Source organism: Notamacropus eugenii, chromosome 1 (assembly GCF_028372415.1).
Source record: "Notamacropus eugenii isolate mMacEug1 chromosome 1, mMacEug1.pri_v2, whole genome shotgun sequence".
Lineage (NCBI taxonomy): Eukaryota > Metazoa > Chordata > Mammalia > Diprotodontia > Macropodidae > Notamacropus > Notamacropus eugenii.
Genome location: NC_092872.1, coordinates 720,351,453 through 720,370,558, shown reverse-complemented (window position 1 = coordinate 720,370,558; position 19,106 = coordinate 720,351,453). Strand labels below are relative to the sequence as shown.

Genomic DNA, 19,106 nt, shown 5'->3' with positions numbered 1-19,106 from the left:
ATGGGACACCAGGAAATTTCTACTTCCCACTTCAACAAACTGAGAGTGGCTGTCCAATTCAACACATCTGCATAACAATTCTCCAAGAAGGGGCCAAAGTTGAGCCTTAGAGATCAAAGAAGGGACACAGGTAGATGATGTATGTAAAGCATATATTTCAAATAATTCTAAGTGAAGCAACAGTCTTTACTAGTACTTAGATGCTGCTGAATGGAAAGAGAAAATCATAAAACTAGGCTGCCTGGGTACACTACAAACTTAGGGTATGTATTTTCAGAGTGGACCTCACTGTGGCAAGGGTATCCTTTGACATTAAGCTAACTGACGCCAGGTGGTGCACGGGATAGAGTACTGGTCAGGAAGACTCAAGTTCAAACCCAGCCTCAGACCCTTACTAGCTTTGGGACCCTGGGCAAGTGACTTAGGGCTCTTGGCCTTGATGTCCTCTGTGAAAGGAGGCAGAAAAGCAAATGGGAAAATAGTTCAGGTCAGCACCTTAAATGCTGAATTTTAAGTCTACTTCACCTTAAGGGTGGATCTGTCCTGAGTTGGTCGGACATCCCAATTATCCTGAGTTGGTCGGACATCCCAATTATCCTGAGCTGGTCGAACATCCCAATTATCCTGCTGGGATCTGACTTTAAATAAGCTACATTCTAATTCAAACTAGGCGAATGTGCTAATCAGACTGCCTGCATTTTGTGAACAAGCCCCATCCTCAAACTAAGCTCTGTAGCCAGGGAATCCCTTGCTCCCTGGAAATCTCCAGCTCACCTCTGCCTGGTTCTCCCCTTCCCGGCTCCTAAAGTCCTGAATCTTTCCTCCAATAAGAAACACGTGGGAGGGTGATGGGGGAGGAGGAGCCCTCAGAGATGACCAGCCTGGTGGGGGGTGGTCCAGGTGGAACAGGAGCTCTGGGGTGGAGTTTGGAGGCCTGGGGAGAGGCTAGGATGAAGAGGGGCTATCCCAGTGGACACGGCTGCCCAGGTGATGGAGGGCAGGACTTGGGGAGGAGAGGGAGAAAGGGTCCTGAGTGCCAGACCCTGGGTGGGATTGGAGAAAAGGGGGCGTCAGAGGCTGGGAGGAGCCTCCCAGAGTGGGCTGGCTGAAAACCGGAACTTGTGCTCAGATTTCTCTGCCTTCCACCCTACGTCTGGAGCTTCCCTCAGCCTTCTTTCCTCAGATCTTGGATCACGCTGTCTTCTCTTGGACCCGAGATCTCTGCCTTCTGGAGGCCATCTCTGTGGGTGCAGGTGCCAGGTAGTTCTGAGCCAGCCCCTCACAGACCTGCTGGCTGTTCATCCCACTGGATCTCGTCCTTTCCCTCTGACCCTGTGGTGAGTCTAGCTCCAGGTCCCCCTGGACCAGTCCTCTCCCCCCAGCCTGGTCCCTGGACAAGCTTCCTCCTTCTAACTCTTTTGCAGACTCCCGATCACTTCTCAAGAGTCTGGGGCTACCCCCTCAACCCCCGGATTTAAGACTCTGTCACCTTCTCACAGAATTCACACCTCACCGTCAGGGACCCAGGAATCCTGCCTTGAGTGAAATAAAAGTGGAAGGATTGAGTGAACCTGAAAACGCCCGCGTGAAGGCCTGGATCTGCCTCCAAGAACTGGGCCCCTCAGGCCATTTTTCATTCAGAGACTAGGCTGATTGTGTTGCCGAGAGAGGAGGGGAAGATTGTTTTTTTAACCTGCCCGTTTGGTTGGGTCAACGCTGACTTTGTAGAGAAAAAGAAAGGACAGTGGGAAGATTTGGGATGGGCTTGAGGGGTGGCAGGCTGCCTGTGGTGATCCTGAGGTAAAGGAGAAGGGGCCTGGGATGATTCCAGGGTAACCCACTAAGAAGGGTTGCTCTGGGTGGGGGCCACAAATACAGGATATTTGAGAGGATTGTTCAGTTTCTAGGTGGGGGTGGGGGAAAGGTCAGGAGCTGGATTGCCCTTTTCTGCTCATGTCCTGGACCCAGTCAGAGGGAAATCTCTGATTCCGTAGCCATTGAGGCTCTGACTGCTCTTGTTCCACGTGGGATCCCAAGTACCTTCTGCCCCTTGTTATCTGAATAAGAATGGGGGAAAGGAAGGGGAAAGAATAGTAGTAGGAGACGGTGGGACTAACTTTGTCCTGCCTGACCCTACCTCTAGGCTTCAGGATCCTTCTCTCTCCCCAGCTGTCTGTAGAAGACCAAAGCCTGGCCCAAGCTGAGAGTGTGGAGCCAGAAGGAATGGCCCTTGGCAGCTGCAGACCCCCACCCCAGGTGAGTGCACTCTCTCTACAGACTTGACCCCCACAGAGGACATTTCTGTAGACAAAGATGATTGTCTGTGAGGCTGGCAATCCCCTCCCTATGGATTGTTCCTTTACAAAAATAGGGGGGGAAATTGAAAACCATACTAACACCACCATCCTGTTCTGTGTCTTTTGAATTAATCCATGGCATATTGGCATCACAATCACTAACTATCCCTCACCCCCAATTGTTCCCATCCTAAGACCTCTTCACTCCTTCCTCTCTGTTCTGTAGGGATCTTGTCTTTGCTCCTGTGTGCATGGCTACCACCCCTACCCATGTGTCCCTAGAACTGCCCCACCCTCCACCCCCTTTGCCTCTTTGGCCAAGCTCTCCCTGGCAGACCTGGAAGACAGGATGCTCTGCTTACTCTCCATGGTCTGATGTGTGTTCATCTGTCTGGTGCACACTGTCTTATAGCTGGGCATCATGAAGGATATACTGAGGGGCCAGTGAGGGGTGACAGGAGTAAATACCATGAGGAGGGGCTGAGGTGTTCCTGACCTCCTGCATGCTCTGGTCCTGTGTTTCTGGAAAATCTGGCAGAGTCAAGTAGACCGGTTAAGTTGTCTTTTGGGTCACATTCCCATGATCAAAGGCCCTTCCCCAAGCTGTTTGGACCAGGCCAAAGAAAAGAATGCCTTCTTTAGCTATTACTTTATTTGCGTTTATGAAAGGCCTGGTACTTCTTTTGTCAGAGAGGATATAAGAAGGGACTGAGTTTGGGGAACTATTTAAAATTCTGGGAGTTTTCTTTTATACTGGGAAAAAAGGAGGTCCTAAAGGAGACACTCAGTTCTTATCAAAGAGGCGTAGGGCTCAAAGGCAAAGACCCAGTGGAGTGTCTTCCTTTGTCCCCCAAATCTACTTTTGACCATCTTCACAACAACCCTATAGTGTAGTTGCTCTTACCTTTTTTTCACAGGAAACTGAGGCCAGCAGATTCAATGAGTTATCAGACAGGGTCACATATGTCATTGTCTGAGATAGCATTTGAACTCAGATCTGCATGATCTTCTCCACTTCCATAGCTCCATCCACAATATATTTGTGTGCCCACCTTCTCACAACTCTTGCATCATTGACTGGTGCTATTGTCAGTTTTGTCGAGTGTGAGATCAGTTCTCTGTGGTATGGTTTACTTTTCTTAGTATTTTGGGACATTTTTTCATATGGGTAGGAATTCTTGGCAGTTGTTTCTGATAACATTTTGTTCAGATCCTTTAACCATTTATCTATTGGGGAATGGCTATTGGTTGTTTTTCAGTTGTTTGAGTCTTGTCTAAATCTTTTTGACACATTGGAGTTTTCTTGGCAGAGATACTGGAGTGTTTCCCCATTTTTTTCTCCAGCACATTTTACATAGGAGGAACTGAGACAAACAAGGTGAAGTGACTTGCCCAGGGTCACATTGCTAGTAAGTGTCTGAGGCTAAATTTGAATTCAGATCCTCCTGTCTCTAGGTCTGGTACTCTGTCTACTGCGTCACCCAGCTGCCACTGGCTATTAGTCTTTTTTAAAACAATACTTCCTTTTCCCTCAATTACATGTAAAAACATTTTTGTTCCAAAATTCTGAGGTCACAGTTCTCTACCTGCTTCCTTCTTCTTACCCCTCCTCCATGTGGTAAGTAATCAGAAATAGGTTCTACATATGCAGTCATGTAAAGCATTTTCATATTAGCTCATGGGAAAAAAATTGTGCTAAAAAGAAAGCAAGTGAAATCTAGTGTGCTTAGGTCTATATTCTGAATCAATTCTTTCTATGGAGGAGGGAGAGCATTTTTCATCATGAATCCTTTCAGATTGTCTTAGGTTATTATATAGCTGAGAAGAGCTAAGTTGTTCACTGCTGTTCATCATACAATATTGCTATTACTTTCTGCTAAGTTCCTTCAGTTTATTTCAGCGTTTCTAGGTTTTTCTGAAATCCTGCTTGTCATGTTCTGTAACACAGTAGTATTCCACTGCAGTCATATACTACAACTTGTAAAGGCAATCAGTGGGCATCTCCTCAATCTCCCGTACTTTGCCCCCCCAGAAAGAGTCTGAGTAGGTCCTTTTGTATCTTTTGAAAAAACCTTTTGTGGATAGCAGCTTCATATTGTTATTCCTGGATCAAAGGCATCCCTATTTTTGTACCCCTTTTATAGTGTAATTCCAAATATAGTTTAGTAAAATTTCAAATACTCTAATGCTCTTAATTGCCCTAATAGTCCTAAAGGTCTTCATAGTTACAGGCATCATCTTCCAATGTAGGAATATAAACATTTTAACCTTATTGAATCTCTTTTGTTTGCTCTGTTTACCTTTTGATGTTTCTCTTGGGTCTTGTATTTCAAGACCCAAGTTTTATTGAGGTCTGGTCTTTTCATTAGGAATGCTTGAATGTCCTCTATTTATTGAATGAACATTTTTTTCCCCTGAAGGATTATATTCAGTTTTTCTGGGTATATGATTCTCTGTCACCATCCTAGTTCCTTTGTCTTCGTGAATATTCTATTCCACACCTTCCAATTATTTTTAATGTATAAGTTCCTCACCTGTGAGTTAGCTTGACTGTAGTTCCTTGACATATGAATTACTTCTTTCTGGCTGATTGTACTCTTTTTTTGCCTTGAACTGGGAGCACTGGAGTTTAATATTCCTGGCAGTTTAAATTTTAGATCTCTTTTAGGAGATGATTGGTGGATTCTTTCAATTTCTATTTTACCCTCTTAGTGTATCAGGTCTGTACCAAGAAAACGTCAAATGTGGCCATGGAGGGTGAGATAAGACTGAAGCAACTGAACAGTAATAAAACATCCATTTGGAATGTATTGTAGAGTATTGTATGAGGTGCGGGTCTATTCCTAATTTCCTTCCTGACAGCTTTCTGCTTTTCTCAGTAGTGGTTTTTTTTTTAGCCAAAAATTGATTTTTTCCTAAATCAGTCTTTTGTCCACTTTACCAAACATGGAGTTACTCAGTTCTAATGATTCTGAGCCTCCCTCGTTTAATCTGTTCCATTCATTTCTCCCTCCCTCTCTCTCTCACTCCCTCTTTCCCCCAGTAGCACATAGCGTTGATGATCAGTGCTGTTTACTATAGTTCGATGTCTCTTCCTCCCCTATTCTTACTTGTTTCCATCATTCCCCATGATATTATTGTAGTTCTTTTATTTTTCCAAATGAATTTTGTTATTTTCTTCTGCTGTGAAACGTGACCTCCACAATTTTGTTGTTGTTATTATTGATGTTATTCAGCCGTGTCCCAGTCCTTGTGACCCCATTTGGGGTTTTCTTTGCAGTGATGTTGGAGTGGTTTTTACTTCTCCAATTCATATTTCCGATGAGGCAACTGACCCAAACAGGATGAAAAGCCCTGGCCAGGATCACGTAGCTAGTAAGAGACTGAAGCTGAATTTGAACTCATTTTCCTGACTCCAGTTCCAACATTCTATCCACACTGCCCTCAGTTGTCCCCATCATTTCATTACTATAGAATTAAATGTATAAATATTGTTGTTAAGTCTGCATTTGGTTTGACACTTTTGTTGTCTTTGAGGCAATTTCCATTCTTATTTTATTACAGAATGAAAGGCTGTATTGATAGTTTCTTCCTTTTTACACGTTTGTAATATCTTCCTGCCCTAGTCCACAGTTACTTTTAGCAAAAATTCCATGGGTGCGTGGATAAGGGAAGAATTTATGACCAAACAAGTTCTAGAGAATAATACAACTGTACAATCCATAATTCACAGAAAATTTAATTAAATTAAATCCATATAAAATTTAAAAGTTTTAGCACAAAGGAAGTCAATACTATGAAAATTATAAGGAAAGGAGAGAATTAGGGAATTTTTTTCAACAAGTATCTCTAATAAAGGCTTTATTTCATGAATAATAGAGAACTGATTCTAATTTGTAAAAATATACTTCATTCTCCAACTGATAAATAATTAAAGGATATGAACAGGCAGTTTTGGGAATATTCAATGAAACCTATCTATACTCATGAAAAAAACGTTCTAAACTTGTATTAGACACGTGCTATGTTAAAACTACTCTGAGGCACCAACTCATACTTACCAGATCAGCTAATATGAGAAATATGGAAAATGATGGAGGTTGAAGAGATGTAGAAAAACTGGGACTCTAATGTTCTGTTGGTGGAGTTATGATTTGGTCCACCTATTGTGGAGAGCAGTTTGGAACTGTGCCCCAAAATTAGGAGAGTGTGCATAATCTTTCATCCAATAAATACTATACCACTGTTATGTTTATAGCCCAAAGCCATCAAAATAATGAGGAAAGGACCTGTTTGTACAAAAATATTTTCAGTAGCTCTTTTTTGCATTGCTTAGGAGTGGGAAATTGAAGAGATGCCCATCAGTTTGAGAATGGCTAAACAATCTCTAGTATTTGATTGTAATGGGATAGTATTATGCTATAAGGAATGACCAGGAGGATGATTTAAGAAAACTCTGGAAAGACTTACTTGAACTGATGCAGCCTGAAGTGAACAGAACGAGGAGAACATTGTATACAGTAACAGCAATGTGTGTGGTTCAGTGAAGAACTGTGAGTGACTTAGCTCTTCTCAGCAATACAGTGATCCAAGAAAATGCCCAAAGGACTAATGGCAAAGTCTGTCTCCAGAGAAAGGACTGATACTGTTTGCCATACAGACTGGAGCATGCTATTTTTCACCTTTTTTCTTACATTCTTTTTCTATTTTTTCCAAGTCTTTTTGTACAAAATTACTAATACAGAAATGTTTTACATGATTGCATATGTACAATTTATATCTTATTGCTTATTATCTAAATTAGGGGGGGAAGGAATAGAGGGAAAGAGAGATAGAATTTGGAACTCTAAAATTTTAAAAACAAATATTAAAAACATAATGTGTAGTAGAGGAAAATAATATTTCAAAAAATGTAGAAAAAGAAAATAGAGATTGTCCACCATTTAGCATGGCACCATCCACTGAGTGTAGCAAGTGGAAAAATTGTGAATCTTCTTTGAATCCCATTTAAATTGTCTTAGGGAGAATCTGAAGGTCTCCTGCCAAAGTACTGAACTCTGAGGTCCTTTCTCCAGTTAGATTGGCAGTCCTTCACATTCTACAACAGGGAGCACAACTCTGATGGACTGGCCATGTTGTTCAAATGCCAAAAGGATGTTTGCCTAAAGGACTGTTTTATGCAAAGAAGGCACTCATTGTGGTCAGAAGACATAGTACAAGGCCATATTCCCAAGGTCTTTCTGAAGAATTTTGGAGTCAGTGGTGAGACATGGGAGACTGTGAAAGGACCACCCAGCATAGGTTATCAAGATCAAAGAACGTGCATGCTGTGCTGTGCTAGCAAAGCAGAATTGCAGTATTTCAAAAGAATAGTGAGATGTGCAAATTGAGAGGCATTTCCACCCCAAATATTCATGTGGACTATTTGTTCCCAACCTATGGCAGAGCCTTCTGGCCTCTATTAGTCTGATCATCCATGGTCAGACACATTGTACTTGAACCCTTACATAGTGATGCAGTTTTGGTCTGCTGTGAACACAAAGAACAACAAAAATGAAGAACTATAAAACTAAATACTTTAATGAGGAAATAATAACTTATTGACAAATGAAAGCTATCATAAGTAAAAGGCATAAGATGTTTTAGCCATGACGGATTATAAAAAGGGCAGCCCCAGACACACTGTAATAACAGAGAATTCTTCTTCACTTGGCTGGAAAGTCTCATCTCCTTCACTTCAGTCTCGATTGTAATTAGTATATCTTATGAATCCTTTTCATCTTTTATCTAGAGAAGACTTTATTCCAGGCTCTCAGGAAATTAACCAGATTTTTTTCTTTCTCTTCCCTCTCTTTTCTATAGCAAACATTCTCCACCTGACACCCCAGAATATATTCTACTTGCCAACTTCTCACAAACCTGACAGAATATTGTTGATAAAATATTATTTTTATCAGTTCTGATAAGGAAGACATTTCACTTTTACCCCTCCTTTGGTGCTTCTATCTCACAGAAAAAAGACACATGAAATACTTCTCTCAAGTTTTCATTGAGCTCAATGACTATGGTTTTAAATGTTGATTCTCACTGAACTAGGATAAGACTTTTCGTTCAGTCCCCTTTTTGTGCTTCAGTTTCCTCTTCTCACTTGGTGAGGTTAGACTGCCTGAATTCTGGAGTCTTTCAGGTCTCAATCTTGTGGCTCTTGATGCTTTAGGAGCTGGTGACATTTCAGGATGTGTCTGTGGACTTCACCCCAGAGGAATGGGACCTCTTAGACCATCCTCAGAAGGAGTTTTTCAAGGAGGTCATGCTGGAGAATGCCCACAACCTACTCTCCTTGGGTAAGGACATTTTCCCTGGCCACTCTGAGTCTGCTACCAAACGCAATATCTTCATTTTCCAGTGTGCTGACTTTGGAGCATTTATCTATTACTAGAAAGGGAAATGTGCTGGTCTCCAGTGTCCAAGAGACAGGGTCCTTCTGCTGCCTGGTTTTCCTCTAGAAGGTCAGTACATGGTATGAAGATAACATGTATGTTCTGTTGTTGCTATTGCAGCTATCTCATGCCAATTCTAGGTAGCCTGAGGTAGGTCAGTGTTGAAGTATCTCAGATGTAGAACTAATCCTATGGATTATTTAGCCCAACCTCTCCCTGGATATTAATTTTGTCTGCCAAGTACCTGAGAAGTGCTTGGCCTGCTTTTCTCTGTAACCTCTTCCTCTTTGGGATGGGCCAAGTATTTAGGATATCCTACTTTCTGAGAAGCATCACTTTGTAACTCTCAGTTTCTGATTGTGCCAAGTGTCACACATTTGTCCTTAATCTTTCTTTCATTTGCCTCCACTATGTTGTACAGATGGTGGGAAAGGACAGAGGGAAATAATCCTTCCCATTCACCTGCTGTTCATCAACTGTTGTGTTATGTCCTTTCTTTACAATATAATGTTATTAGCTGATACCATTATCCCCAAATGGCATTTAAGAAAACTGAAGCAAACACAGGTTAAGTGTCTTTTCCAGACACACAGTTAAAAACTGTCTGAGGGGAGATTTAATCTTTGGCATTTCTCAGTCTATTCCCAGACCTTGCCCTACTTCACTACCAGTCGCCTCTAATTTCTAGATAATGAAATTCTGCAATGAGTGCCTCCTTTGAGGAAGGTGCACCATGATCAAATTTTCTGATTCTCCATTGGCTCCATGATCTTCTCCCCCACCTTTCCCCAAAGTTCTTAAAAATGAATGCTATGGAAATCATGTTTAAACACTTTTGGCCACCATCTTTTCCTCCTTGATTGCATGCCCCTGTCAATGGCAGGAATCAGAGACTGGCCAAGTGTTAAAATTTGAGTACCTAAGGTTCATTCAGTTCCCCAAAAGGAGAATCTCACCAGAAGAGCAATGACTCACTGAATGAACAGTAACCAGGTTTTTATAGGTTTTATGGGGTGAGGAGTTGAGGAGGAGGCAGAGCCAGAGCTGATCTATCAAGCTCTAATCTGCTGGAGCTCAATGCTGATCTGGCATATCCTTTTTTGGTTACTGGCATTACAACCATTAATGGAAGAATAAGCCAGAGGTTTGCGAACATGAAGGAGTGATTCTCAGAATGGAGTGGCTTTGTATGTACTCTGTTTTCCTGAAAGAGAACTAAATTCTAAGTATGTCTCCATGTTCATTCCTTTTTCCACATTATCAGGGCTTCCAGTTCCCAGAGAATATTTGGTTCCTTATTTGGAGGAAAGGGAGGTGCCATTGATGCTGGAACAAGAAGGCCTGAGGACCTGCTGTCCAGGTGAGTGAGGAAAAAGCAGGCACGTGAGAGCTGTGTCTCTTGGTGTTGTAGCAAAGCAGGTGTTAGATGTGGGGGCAGGAACATCTGAATTGGGATTCTTTTTCAGACTTTAGCAGTGAGTCTGTGCACAAGTCACTGAACCCCACTGATTTTCAGTTAACTCTTCTGTAAAATTAGGAAGTTAGACACCGTGCAATTAAGCTATCCCCTACTGATAAATCTATGATCCTAAAAAAAATGCATTGTTTAGAATTTGGGGGCATGTAACTTCCCTGAAAGTGCAAAAGGGGGTTAGGCTTTTAAATATGGTTTCTTTCTTAGGCATTGTTCTCATCAGTGAAGACTTAGAAAGTTGCTGCTAAGTTCCATACCCACTCTTAATCAACATAAAGAGATGCAAGGAACATTCCTTGCTCTCCTGATCTTCTCAGACTGGGTGGGCAGATGACATGCCAACAACCATGTAGAAACCGATTACGGACAAGACAGATTAGATCTCATTGAGAGAGGAAATGTACTACAGTGAAGGAAGACTGGAAAGCCTCTTGTGGAAGGTGGGCCCAATCTGGGGCTTCAGGGAAGCCGGGATGGCATTCCATGTCTGGACATGGCTTGGAAAGCCGAAACATTTGGAAGGCAGAGTGTCCCCTTCACAAAATAAAAGTGAGGCTCATACCAGTGGATTATAGCATGTTTGGTGGGGATGTGAAGGGAAAGAAAATTTAGAAGAATAAGGGAGGGGTATGTAAAGAGAGAGGGTAGGTGATTAATAGCCTTAGAAGAGATTTTGTATTTGATCCTTTTCCTAGGGACCCCCAGGAGATTGTTGAGGATGTGGTGATATGGTCAGTCAAGAACTTTAGGAAGATGGTCTTTGTAAGGGAGTGGTGGAATGACTGGAGTGGAGGGAGACTTGGAACACCTGGAACAAGTATCACTTTCTTGAAATAGCTCTGTTGTGTGGCGTTCAGGACCTGAACCAAGACAGTAGAAGTGTTGGGAGAGAAGGGGGTGTTATGGGAGAGATGTTATCTGGGTGCAATCAGAGGACATAGGAGCAGATTGAATATGTGGGACAGAAGTGTTTGTGAAACTCCATGAGGAAGGCATGATACCTCATTTATGAATGTGCTCTAATGGGAGGATTCCTTGGAGAGCATTAGGAAAGTAGGAAGATGGGAGGGCTGGAAGAAAGAGAATAAGTTTGTTTTGGAGAACAATGATATTAGTGTCACTAAATTGCAGGGAGAGTGAGAGAGAAAAAGAAGGATGATTGATTGTGAAAAGCTGTAGAGAAGGAAAGAAAGGTGAGGATGAAGAAGTGACCAGTGGATTTAACAACGTGGATGTTTTTGGTAATTGTGGAGAGAGGAATTTGAGCTGAACAATGAAAGTGGGAGCTAGACTGCTGAGAATTTTAGAGAAAAGGGTTGGCGACTCCACTTGTAAGTGGGCACTTCCAGCTGTTTAGCCAAGAAATAGAAGAAAGATCATGGAAAAATATCTCTTAGATTGAATGGATCAAGTGATCATGTTTTGAGCATTAGCAAGAAATGGTTTCTGGCAGTAGGGAAATAGTCATTAGTGTGGGAGAGACTGGAAAGTAGTGATTAAAAGGAATGCTGGAGGGGCAGCATACTGAGGAAGATGATGACCTGGAATGGGATGATTTATTCATGGAAAGGAGTTTGCTTTAGCCAGCAGGGGGATCATTTCATCTGACAGTGAGGTCAAAGACAAAAAGTCACTTCATGGATGGAAAATGAGGAGGATAAGATAGCTCTTGATAAGCATCCAATTTTTTCAAAGAAAAAATAGAAGGCACATTTCTTCACTGAGAAGGTGAGTAGAGGGGTGGACAATGGGAGAGGCAATCAGGGACATTTGGGAAAGAATTAAAAGAACTGGGAAAGCTGCTGTGGTGAGGGAGATAGGGAGTCAGGTCGTGGTTTTCAGTCCTTCCAGTCATTTCTGTTTCACTAGGACCTCTTTTGGGGTTTTCCTGGCTAAGATGCTAGAGTGATTTCCCATTTGTGTTTCAGGCTCATTTTATAGACAAGGAAATGAAGGGAAAGAGCCCTAAGTGACTTGGGAAGGGTTGCAACTCTAGTAAGTGTGTCTGAGGCTCGATTTGAATATAAGTCTCCCTAATCAGTCGCTACTGCACCACTTAACTACCCAAAGGGACTCAAAGGATACCCTTTTCACCATGAGGTCCACCCTGAATTTAAATACCCTAAAATTGTAGTTGAACCAGGCAGCAGGATTTATGATTTTCTCTTTCCATTCAGTAGCATCTAAGTACAAGCAAAGGTTGTTGCCTCATTTAGAATTTATCCAAGGATATGCTTTACCTAAATTATCAAATTATGTCCCTCCCTTGATCTCTAAGGCCCAATCTTTGGCCCCTTCTTGGAGAATTGTTGGCCAGATTCATTGGCTGACAGCCACTCTCAGTTTGGCCAAGTGCTAATTAGAAATTCCTAGGTGTCCCTTAGTATGGGATGCTTCAGGAGCCTAAAAAGAGTCTCTGCAGTGTTCTCTCTGGGCATGCTCAGTTCCCATCAGGTTTAGAAGCAGACAAAGTTCACACAAAAAGGAGATAAAATGAAAGAGTGAGAAACAGGTCTGCATTTGCCAAGTAAGGCAGAGAACAGAATATAGGGATTGAGGCAGAAGCTGGGGCCTAGCATCAACCATGGGTCCTGTCAGTGAATAAGCATGGATTAAGCACCTTCAGTTTTCTAGGCAACTCACCAAGTTTTAGGAAGGGAAAAGGCAGTCCCTGAGGTCAAGGAGCTGTCAGTCTGTCAGAGGAACATGGAAATGGTGGAGAAGAAACAATAGATCAGGAAGCTTGTTCTTAACTAATCCAGAGAAAGGAGAGTGTTTGGGAGTGTAAAGACATCTAGTTCAATGGGATACAGTGGAATAAAGGGGAACTCAAGGAGTGAATGTAATAATAGACTAAGGAGAGTAGAAATAGGGGAAAAAAGATTAAAAATTAAAACAAGAGTGAGAAAAAATCCAGGTGCACCTCAGAGATACTGCAGAGTCAGTTCCAGAGCTCTGCAGTAAAGCATATATTGCAATCAAGTGAGTCACTTCAATTTTTGGTTTTTCAGTGCATATAAAATTTATGTTTATAAATACTGTTTTCTATGGCATGCACAATACTATTTTGTTTTTTCAGAGTACATATTTTAATTAACAATATTTTGTTGGTAATAAAACCACCTGTGCCTGGGCCTTCCGTGAGTCCTAATCTTTCTGGTGGGGTCTCTGGTCCAGTGTTGCTGGCTGTTGACTCATCACAGTTGTGATTGCTCAAGGCTGGCAGTTGCTATGGCAGTTTCTTACAATAAGGCAACAGTTAAGTTTGCCACCTCCATTGATTGACTTTTCTTTTCCCTGGAGTTTAAAGTACACTTATGATTTGGCCTAATTTCAATATTTTTGTGTCTCAGGTGATAGGAAGACCCAAAGAGAGGGAGAAAAAAGTCAAGCATGCAAAAAGAAAACATTTTTTCTTCAAAAAAATTTGAACGAAAGTGCCATGGAAAAGGGCCATCCAGTTCTGTGAACAGAACATGCCCAATTGCAGGGTGGGTGATCTAATGTCATCTGCAGGGATACTTTTCAGGTAACTCAGCCATTCAGAGTTCATGGCCTGATTTGAGGTTGTAGCAAGAACTCTGGGTCTGCCAGTTTCAGAGGTGTTTCTGAAGATCCAATGTGATTGTCTGTGAAGGTCTTTCCAAGTCAAGTTATTCTGCAGATCTGAAGTAGTGGCATTTTCAAACATTGTGATTGTGTCAATTTAACTGGGAAGACTTTTACCTTTACCTGAAGAAGTGTCATATAGATCAGTTTACTTTCTTCCACTGGAGGGAAGTGTTTATAATTTTGTGTGTGTGTACCTGTGTCTCTGTAAATATGTTTCACGATTTGTTTTTTTGCAGAAGGAATGATTAGACCTGGAAAGAGAGAGACTACTGAAAAGCTAAGTATTTCTGTGAAAGAAACACAGCAAGAAAACCTCATGAGTGATGGTCACTGTGACTTCATTAGGAGCCAAATCTGTGCTGTATTTCAGAAAGTTCACCCTGGAGATAAACTTTATGGTTGTCATCACTGTGGGAAAAGCATGAGTCAACAGTCCTCCCTGATTTACTGTCAAAAAATTCATACTGGAGAGAACCCACATGATCTTCATGAATGTGATGTACGTTTTAGTGAACCCTCCTCCTTCCTTATTCATCACATGATTGATAGTGAGAGGCAATCTCCTGAATGCAGTCAGTGTGGAAAGGATGGGAGTTGCACCTGTAGTCTTGCTGTACATCAGAGCATCAAGACTACAGAGGAACTTTATAAATATGATAAACATGGAATGGCATTGCTACAGAGCTCCAATCTTACTCAACATCAGAAAATCCACAATGTTGAGAAACCTTATGAATGTAATCCTTGTGGAAATGCATTCAGATTTAAAGGCCATGTTACTCTACATCAGGAAACCCATATGGAGAAACTTTACCAATGTAATCAATGTGGAAAGGCATTCACAAGCAGCTCCAATCTTGCTGCACATCAGAGAATCCACACTGGAGAGAGAGCTTGTGAATGTAATCAGTGTGGAAAGGCTTTTAGACAAAACTCTCTACTTGTTTCACATCAGAGAATCCACAATAGAAAGAAACTTTTTGAATGTAGTGAGTGTGCAAAAGCTTTCCATTCTAGCTCCAGTCTTGATGTACATCAGAGAATCCACAATGGTGAGAAGCCACATAAATGTAATCAATGTGGAAAGGCTTTCAGACTAAACTCCTTACTTGCTGCACATCAGAAAATTCACACTGGGGAAAAACTATGTGAGTGTAATCAATGTGGAAAGACTTTTACAAAGAGCTCCAGTCTTGCAGCCCATCAGAGAATCCACACTGCAGAGAAACCTCATGAATGCAATGAATGTGGAAAGGCTTTCAGATACAGCTGCGATCTTATCCTGCATCAGAGAGTCCACACTGGAGAGAAACCTTATGAATGCAATGAATGTGGAAAGGCTTTCAGATACAGCTCAAATCTTTATATACATCAGAGAATCCACAGTGGAGAGAATCCATATGAATGTAACCAATGTGGAAAGGCTTTCAGACAAAACTACCAACTTACTGTACATCAGAGAATCCACACTGGAGAGAAACCTTATCAATGTAATCAATGTGGAAAGGCTTTCACAAGCAGCTCAAATCTTTATGTACATCAGAGAATCCACACTGGAGAGAAACCATATGAATGTAATCAATGTGGAAAGGCTTTCAGAGTAAACTCCCTACTTGCTGCACATCAGAGAATTCACACTGGGGAAAAACCGTATGAGTGTAATTATTGTGGAAAGACTTACAGGTCTAGCTCCAATCTTGCAGCCCATCAGAGAATCCACACTGGAGAGAAACCATATGAATGTAACCAATGTGGAAAGGCTTTCAGACAAAACTACCAACTTACTGTACATCAGAGAATCCACACTGGAGAGAAACCTTATCAATGTAATCAATGTGGAAAGGCTTTCAGAGAGAATTCCAGTCTTGCTGCACATCAGAGTATCCACACTGGAAAGAAACCTTATCAATGTAATCAATGTGGAAAAGCTTTCACACGAAACTCCCACCTCACTTTACACCAGAGAATCCACACTGGAAAGAAACCCTGAATGTGATCAGTGTGGAAAGGCTTTCAGAACCAGACTTCCTACTTGCTGCACATAATAGAATTCACACTGGATAGATATATAATATGATTGATGCTTTTATATACATTCTCACGTTATTATACAAATCTGATGAAAGCAAATTTGAGGAGACATCATTTCTAGGTAATTATTTAATCATGGCTTGTTTATAATTTATAAAACAATGGTCATTTAGCTATCTCTTACCAAGGAAACATGAATCATGGAGCCCTCTCAAAACTTATATTCCCTTAGCTAAGTGGGAGTTACCTATAGGCATAAATCAATGCTGATTACTTAAATTTTAATGAGAATGAGTATTATGAGAATTGGGCTTATTCTAATGAGGGACTGAGTGGGAGGGGCCTGAATCTTGACTCAGTTTTGGACAGGGGGACTTACTTGTCGCCAGATCACCATTACTTAGTGCAGTCTAGACCAGAGGGGTACAATTCCCCTCAGAACGGTTTCACTAAAATCCAATGGGCCAGAATTCACCTGTAATAAAATCCCTTTACATTTTGGTCTGATATAAATTTTCCCAGGTCTTGCCCAAGATTTCATGTGATCATCAGCCCTTCCCTTCAAGGACTGAGTTACCTACACTGGCCAATTTCTGAATGAGGAGATGGGAATAAAGCTTTGTCCTAATTGAATAATTGTTTATTTATATGGGAGAAACATTGTTTTCTCTCACATGAGAGAATCCATTCTAGAAGACATGTAATTAGTCAATCAATATGAAAAGTGTTCAAGCTAAAGTCATTATTGATGTTATTCTGATATTTCCTATCAGAATTCACATGGGATAGAAAGTATTTCCATAATGAATGTGGAAAGACATTCTACAAGCACTACAGAGCTTGTAGACATCAGAAATTTCACCTTATGATCTAGTCCTGTCTGGACTCTGGAAAGGTCTGCAACCAGAGATCATCTCTTCCTTTACATCAAGGATTGCTAGTGGAGAAAAGACTTATGAATGTGTTTAATGAGGACCCCCATTTACCTGGAAGAGGCAGGTCAGTAGACTGCACAATATTCACAATGCAAGGAAGCCTCATAAAAGCAATAATGGTAGGATGGTGATCATCTGATGATTTTTTGTGTATTCCAATGTGTACATTGAAGAAATCTTGCTGGACATAAAATATATGGATCCAATTAATGAGTAATGTTTTCTCCCTGTAGCACAGACCTCACTAGACGTAGTATATTTCATATAGTGCATGAAGCCCCAAAAACAGATTGAATTTATCTCAGGAACCCCAAGGTTTCTCATGTCTTCCCTAACGTGTTATGGCATCCTAGGGTGAAACCTGTCACTGGCTTCCTCACTTAACTGCACTCTCCCACTGTAGTGAGACACCTTTCCTGTTTACCTTTCAAGCTGTCCTAGACAGGTAATGTGGTTCACTGCTCCAAAATTCGTTCTGAGTCATTATTTCAAGGTTGTTTTCAAGAGAATCTGGAAGAGCCCAGACAAGTGAGTGCCTGACCTTGTCCATAGAAGTCTCCATGCCCATATATTCAGGAAATACTCCCATGACAGCTCAAATTTTCTTGCAAAGGTCTCTTGTCTTTCCCATTCAGTTGTTTTCTTCCATTTCTTTGCAATGCCCAATTAAGGAACCATTATCTCTCCTTGCTATTCTCACAAATTATTTGGGGAAATCTCCCCTTTACTTTCCCCTTCTTTCCTCAGCTATTTGTAAGGCCTCATCAGACAGACATTTTGTTTTGTTGCTCTTTTTCTGTGAAAGATGTGTAATTGTTGCCTCCTGTGCAATATTAAGAATCACTGTCAGTGGCTCTTCAGGCACTCTGTCTACCACATCTAATCCCCGAAATCTGTCCATCACTTCCAGTTCCTATCCGTAAGCCATGCTATTTTGATCATATCTTTAGGGTCTAGTGGTTTTCCCTGATTTCTTAAATTTGAGTCTGAATTTTGCTGTAAGAAATTTAGGATCTGAGCCTCAGTCAGCTCCAGATCATGTTTGGACTGATTGTATAGAATGTCACCCTCCCACATCTTTTCCCTATAAGAATATTTTAGAGTTATTGATTTCATAAAACTGAGCAACTTTGGCCTCTTTGGAGGCAGTGGTTGGAAGATAGAATTGTTACTGTGATATTGAATGGTTTTCTTTGGATTTGAACCGTACTTAAGTATACATTGGAAAAATCTTGCTGGAGATAAAACTTAGGGATCTAATTAACAAGATTAAGTCTCTTGTCCAAGATCTCATTAGATTTTGCAGTTTAAGAGACCTCATTAAACATCCAAAATTACTTACTGTGATGAATTCCCTAAAAATACAGCTGTTTCCTGTGAAATCCTGATGTTTGTCATTATTCTTCAATAATAATCCTTTGAATTCATACGCTAGAATTTCTTTAGCCATTGTCCAGTTGATGGGTACTCAGGTTGTTCTTTGCTGGAACAAAATGTTCTCTTATAAATATTTTGTTAAAAGACAACAGTCCATCTAGAGTGTTAAAATTACAGCTGGACAAATGCTTTCTATGTAAGGTGATAATTTGGAAAATATATTCAATGCAATTGATGTCATTTCAATGTGAGCAAGTTTTTTTTTTTTAAGTTATTCTTTCCAAAACAATAAAATTTGTTTTAAATCTGTAATGTAACTTTTGCTATGCTTCAAAATTTTATTGTAGTTTTGGGAAATATTTGATAAGTGATATTAACTTTAAAAATCATACCTAGCGGGTGACGCACTTGTATTCTTAGGAAATCAGCTTCTCTTTTGATCTAGATGCTGTGATATGATGAATTAAACTGCTGGAGAATGTGATTGCAATGTTCACAAACTGCTAAGTATTTAATTGAATATATTTTAAAAGATAAAGTAATAACTTAGCTTTTGGGAAAAGCAGAGAAGACAGAGATTCTCCTTTTCTGGGGAGTTTTTTGGGGCCTGACCAAATGCTTTAGGTTACAAAATGTTATCAGCCCTGGGACAGAAGTTGCTTAAAGTAGAGGTTTTCTAATTCTAAAGTAGTGAAGTGTTTTACTGAGTAATTAAGTTGTTCACAGGTCAAGAAAGGTTTGGGGAGGGGGAGCTTGCAAGTTTGTTTATAATATCCAAGTTTTATGAGAATTTGGCAACTGATTATGAAAATTATGAAATTTCCACCTAGAGTAATATGTATGACAGTTCCTACACCTTTGAACAAATTCACTCTGAATAGACTCCAAAAAGTTCAAAATGGTTCTCCTTCCTTGAATAAAACTGATAGTCAGATCTTGG

The 19,106-nt window shown here is 40.8% G+C and overlaps 1 protein-coding gene and 2 long non-coding RNA genes across 20 annotated transcripts in view; 2 read left to right on the top strand and 1 right to left on the bottom strand.

Annotated features, from left to right (window-relative positions):
• LOC140522125 (uncharacterized) overlaps positions 1–19,106 on the top strand; it is a 384,637-nt gene that overhangs the window by 114,562 nt on the left and 250,969 nt on the right. The gene's annotated exons all lie outside the window — the stretch shown is intronic.
• Positions 1–19,106, bottom strand: part of LOC140522166 (uncharacterized) — a 518,496-nt gene that overhangs the window by 345,995 nt on the left and 153,395 nt on the right. The gene's annotated exons all lie outside the window — the stretch shown is intronic.
• On the top strand, positions 927–18,478 carry LOC140521620 (uncharacterized). 18 transcript variants are annotated; one of them, XM_072636902.1, is made up of 7 exons: positions 927–987; positions 1,184–1,337; positions 1,500–1,800; positions 2,144–2,256; positions 8,515–8,641; positions 10,002–10,097; positions 14,060–18,478. In XM_072636902.1, exons 4-7 carry the CDS (start codon positions 2,224–2,226, stop codon positions 15,811–15,813), a joined length of 2,010 nt encoding a protein of 669 aa, XP_072493003.1. In that variant the 5' UTR covers positions 927–987; positions 1,184–1,337; positions 1,500–1,800; positions 2,144–2,223; the 3' UTR covers positions 15,814–18,478. The 18 variants fall into 18 exon arrangements, with proteins under 18 accessions (XP_072493003.1, XP_072492979.1, XP_072492996.1 ...); XM_072636878.1 differs by having other exon boundaries at positions 1,425–1,800; XM_072636911.1 differs by having other exon boundaries at positions 931–987; positions 1,184–1,260.

Coding starts and splice junctions, on each gene's coding strand:
- LOC140521620 (XM_072636864.1), top strand. CDS start 951: ATGAAGAGGGGCTATCCCAGTGGACACGGCTGCCCAG. Junction 988..1,183: donor CAGTGGACACGGCTGCCCAG/GTGATGGAGGGC, acceptor TTCTTTCCTCAG/ATCTTGGATCACGCTGTCTT. Junction 8,642..10,001: donor CCACAACCTACTCTCCTTGG/GTAAGGACATTT, acceptor CCACATTATCAG/GGCTTCCAGTTCCCAGAGAA.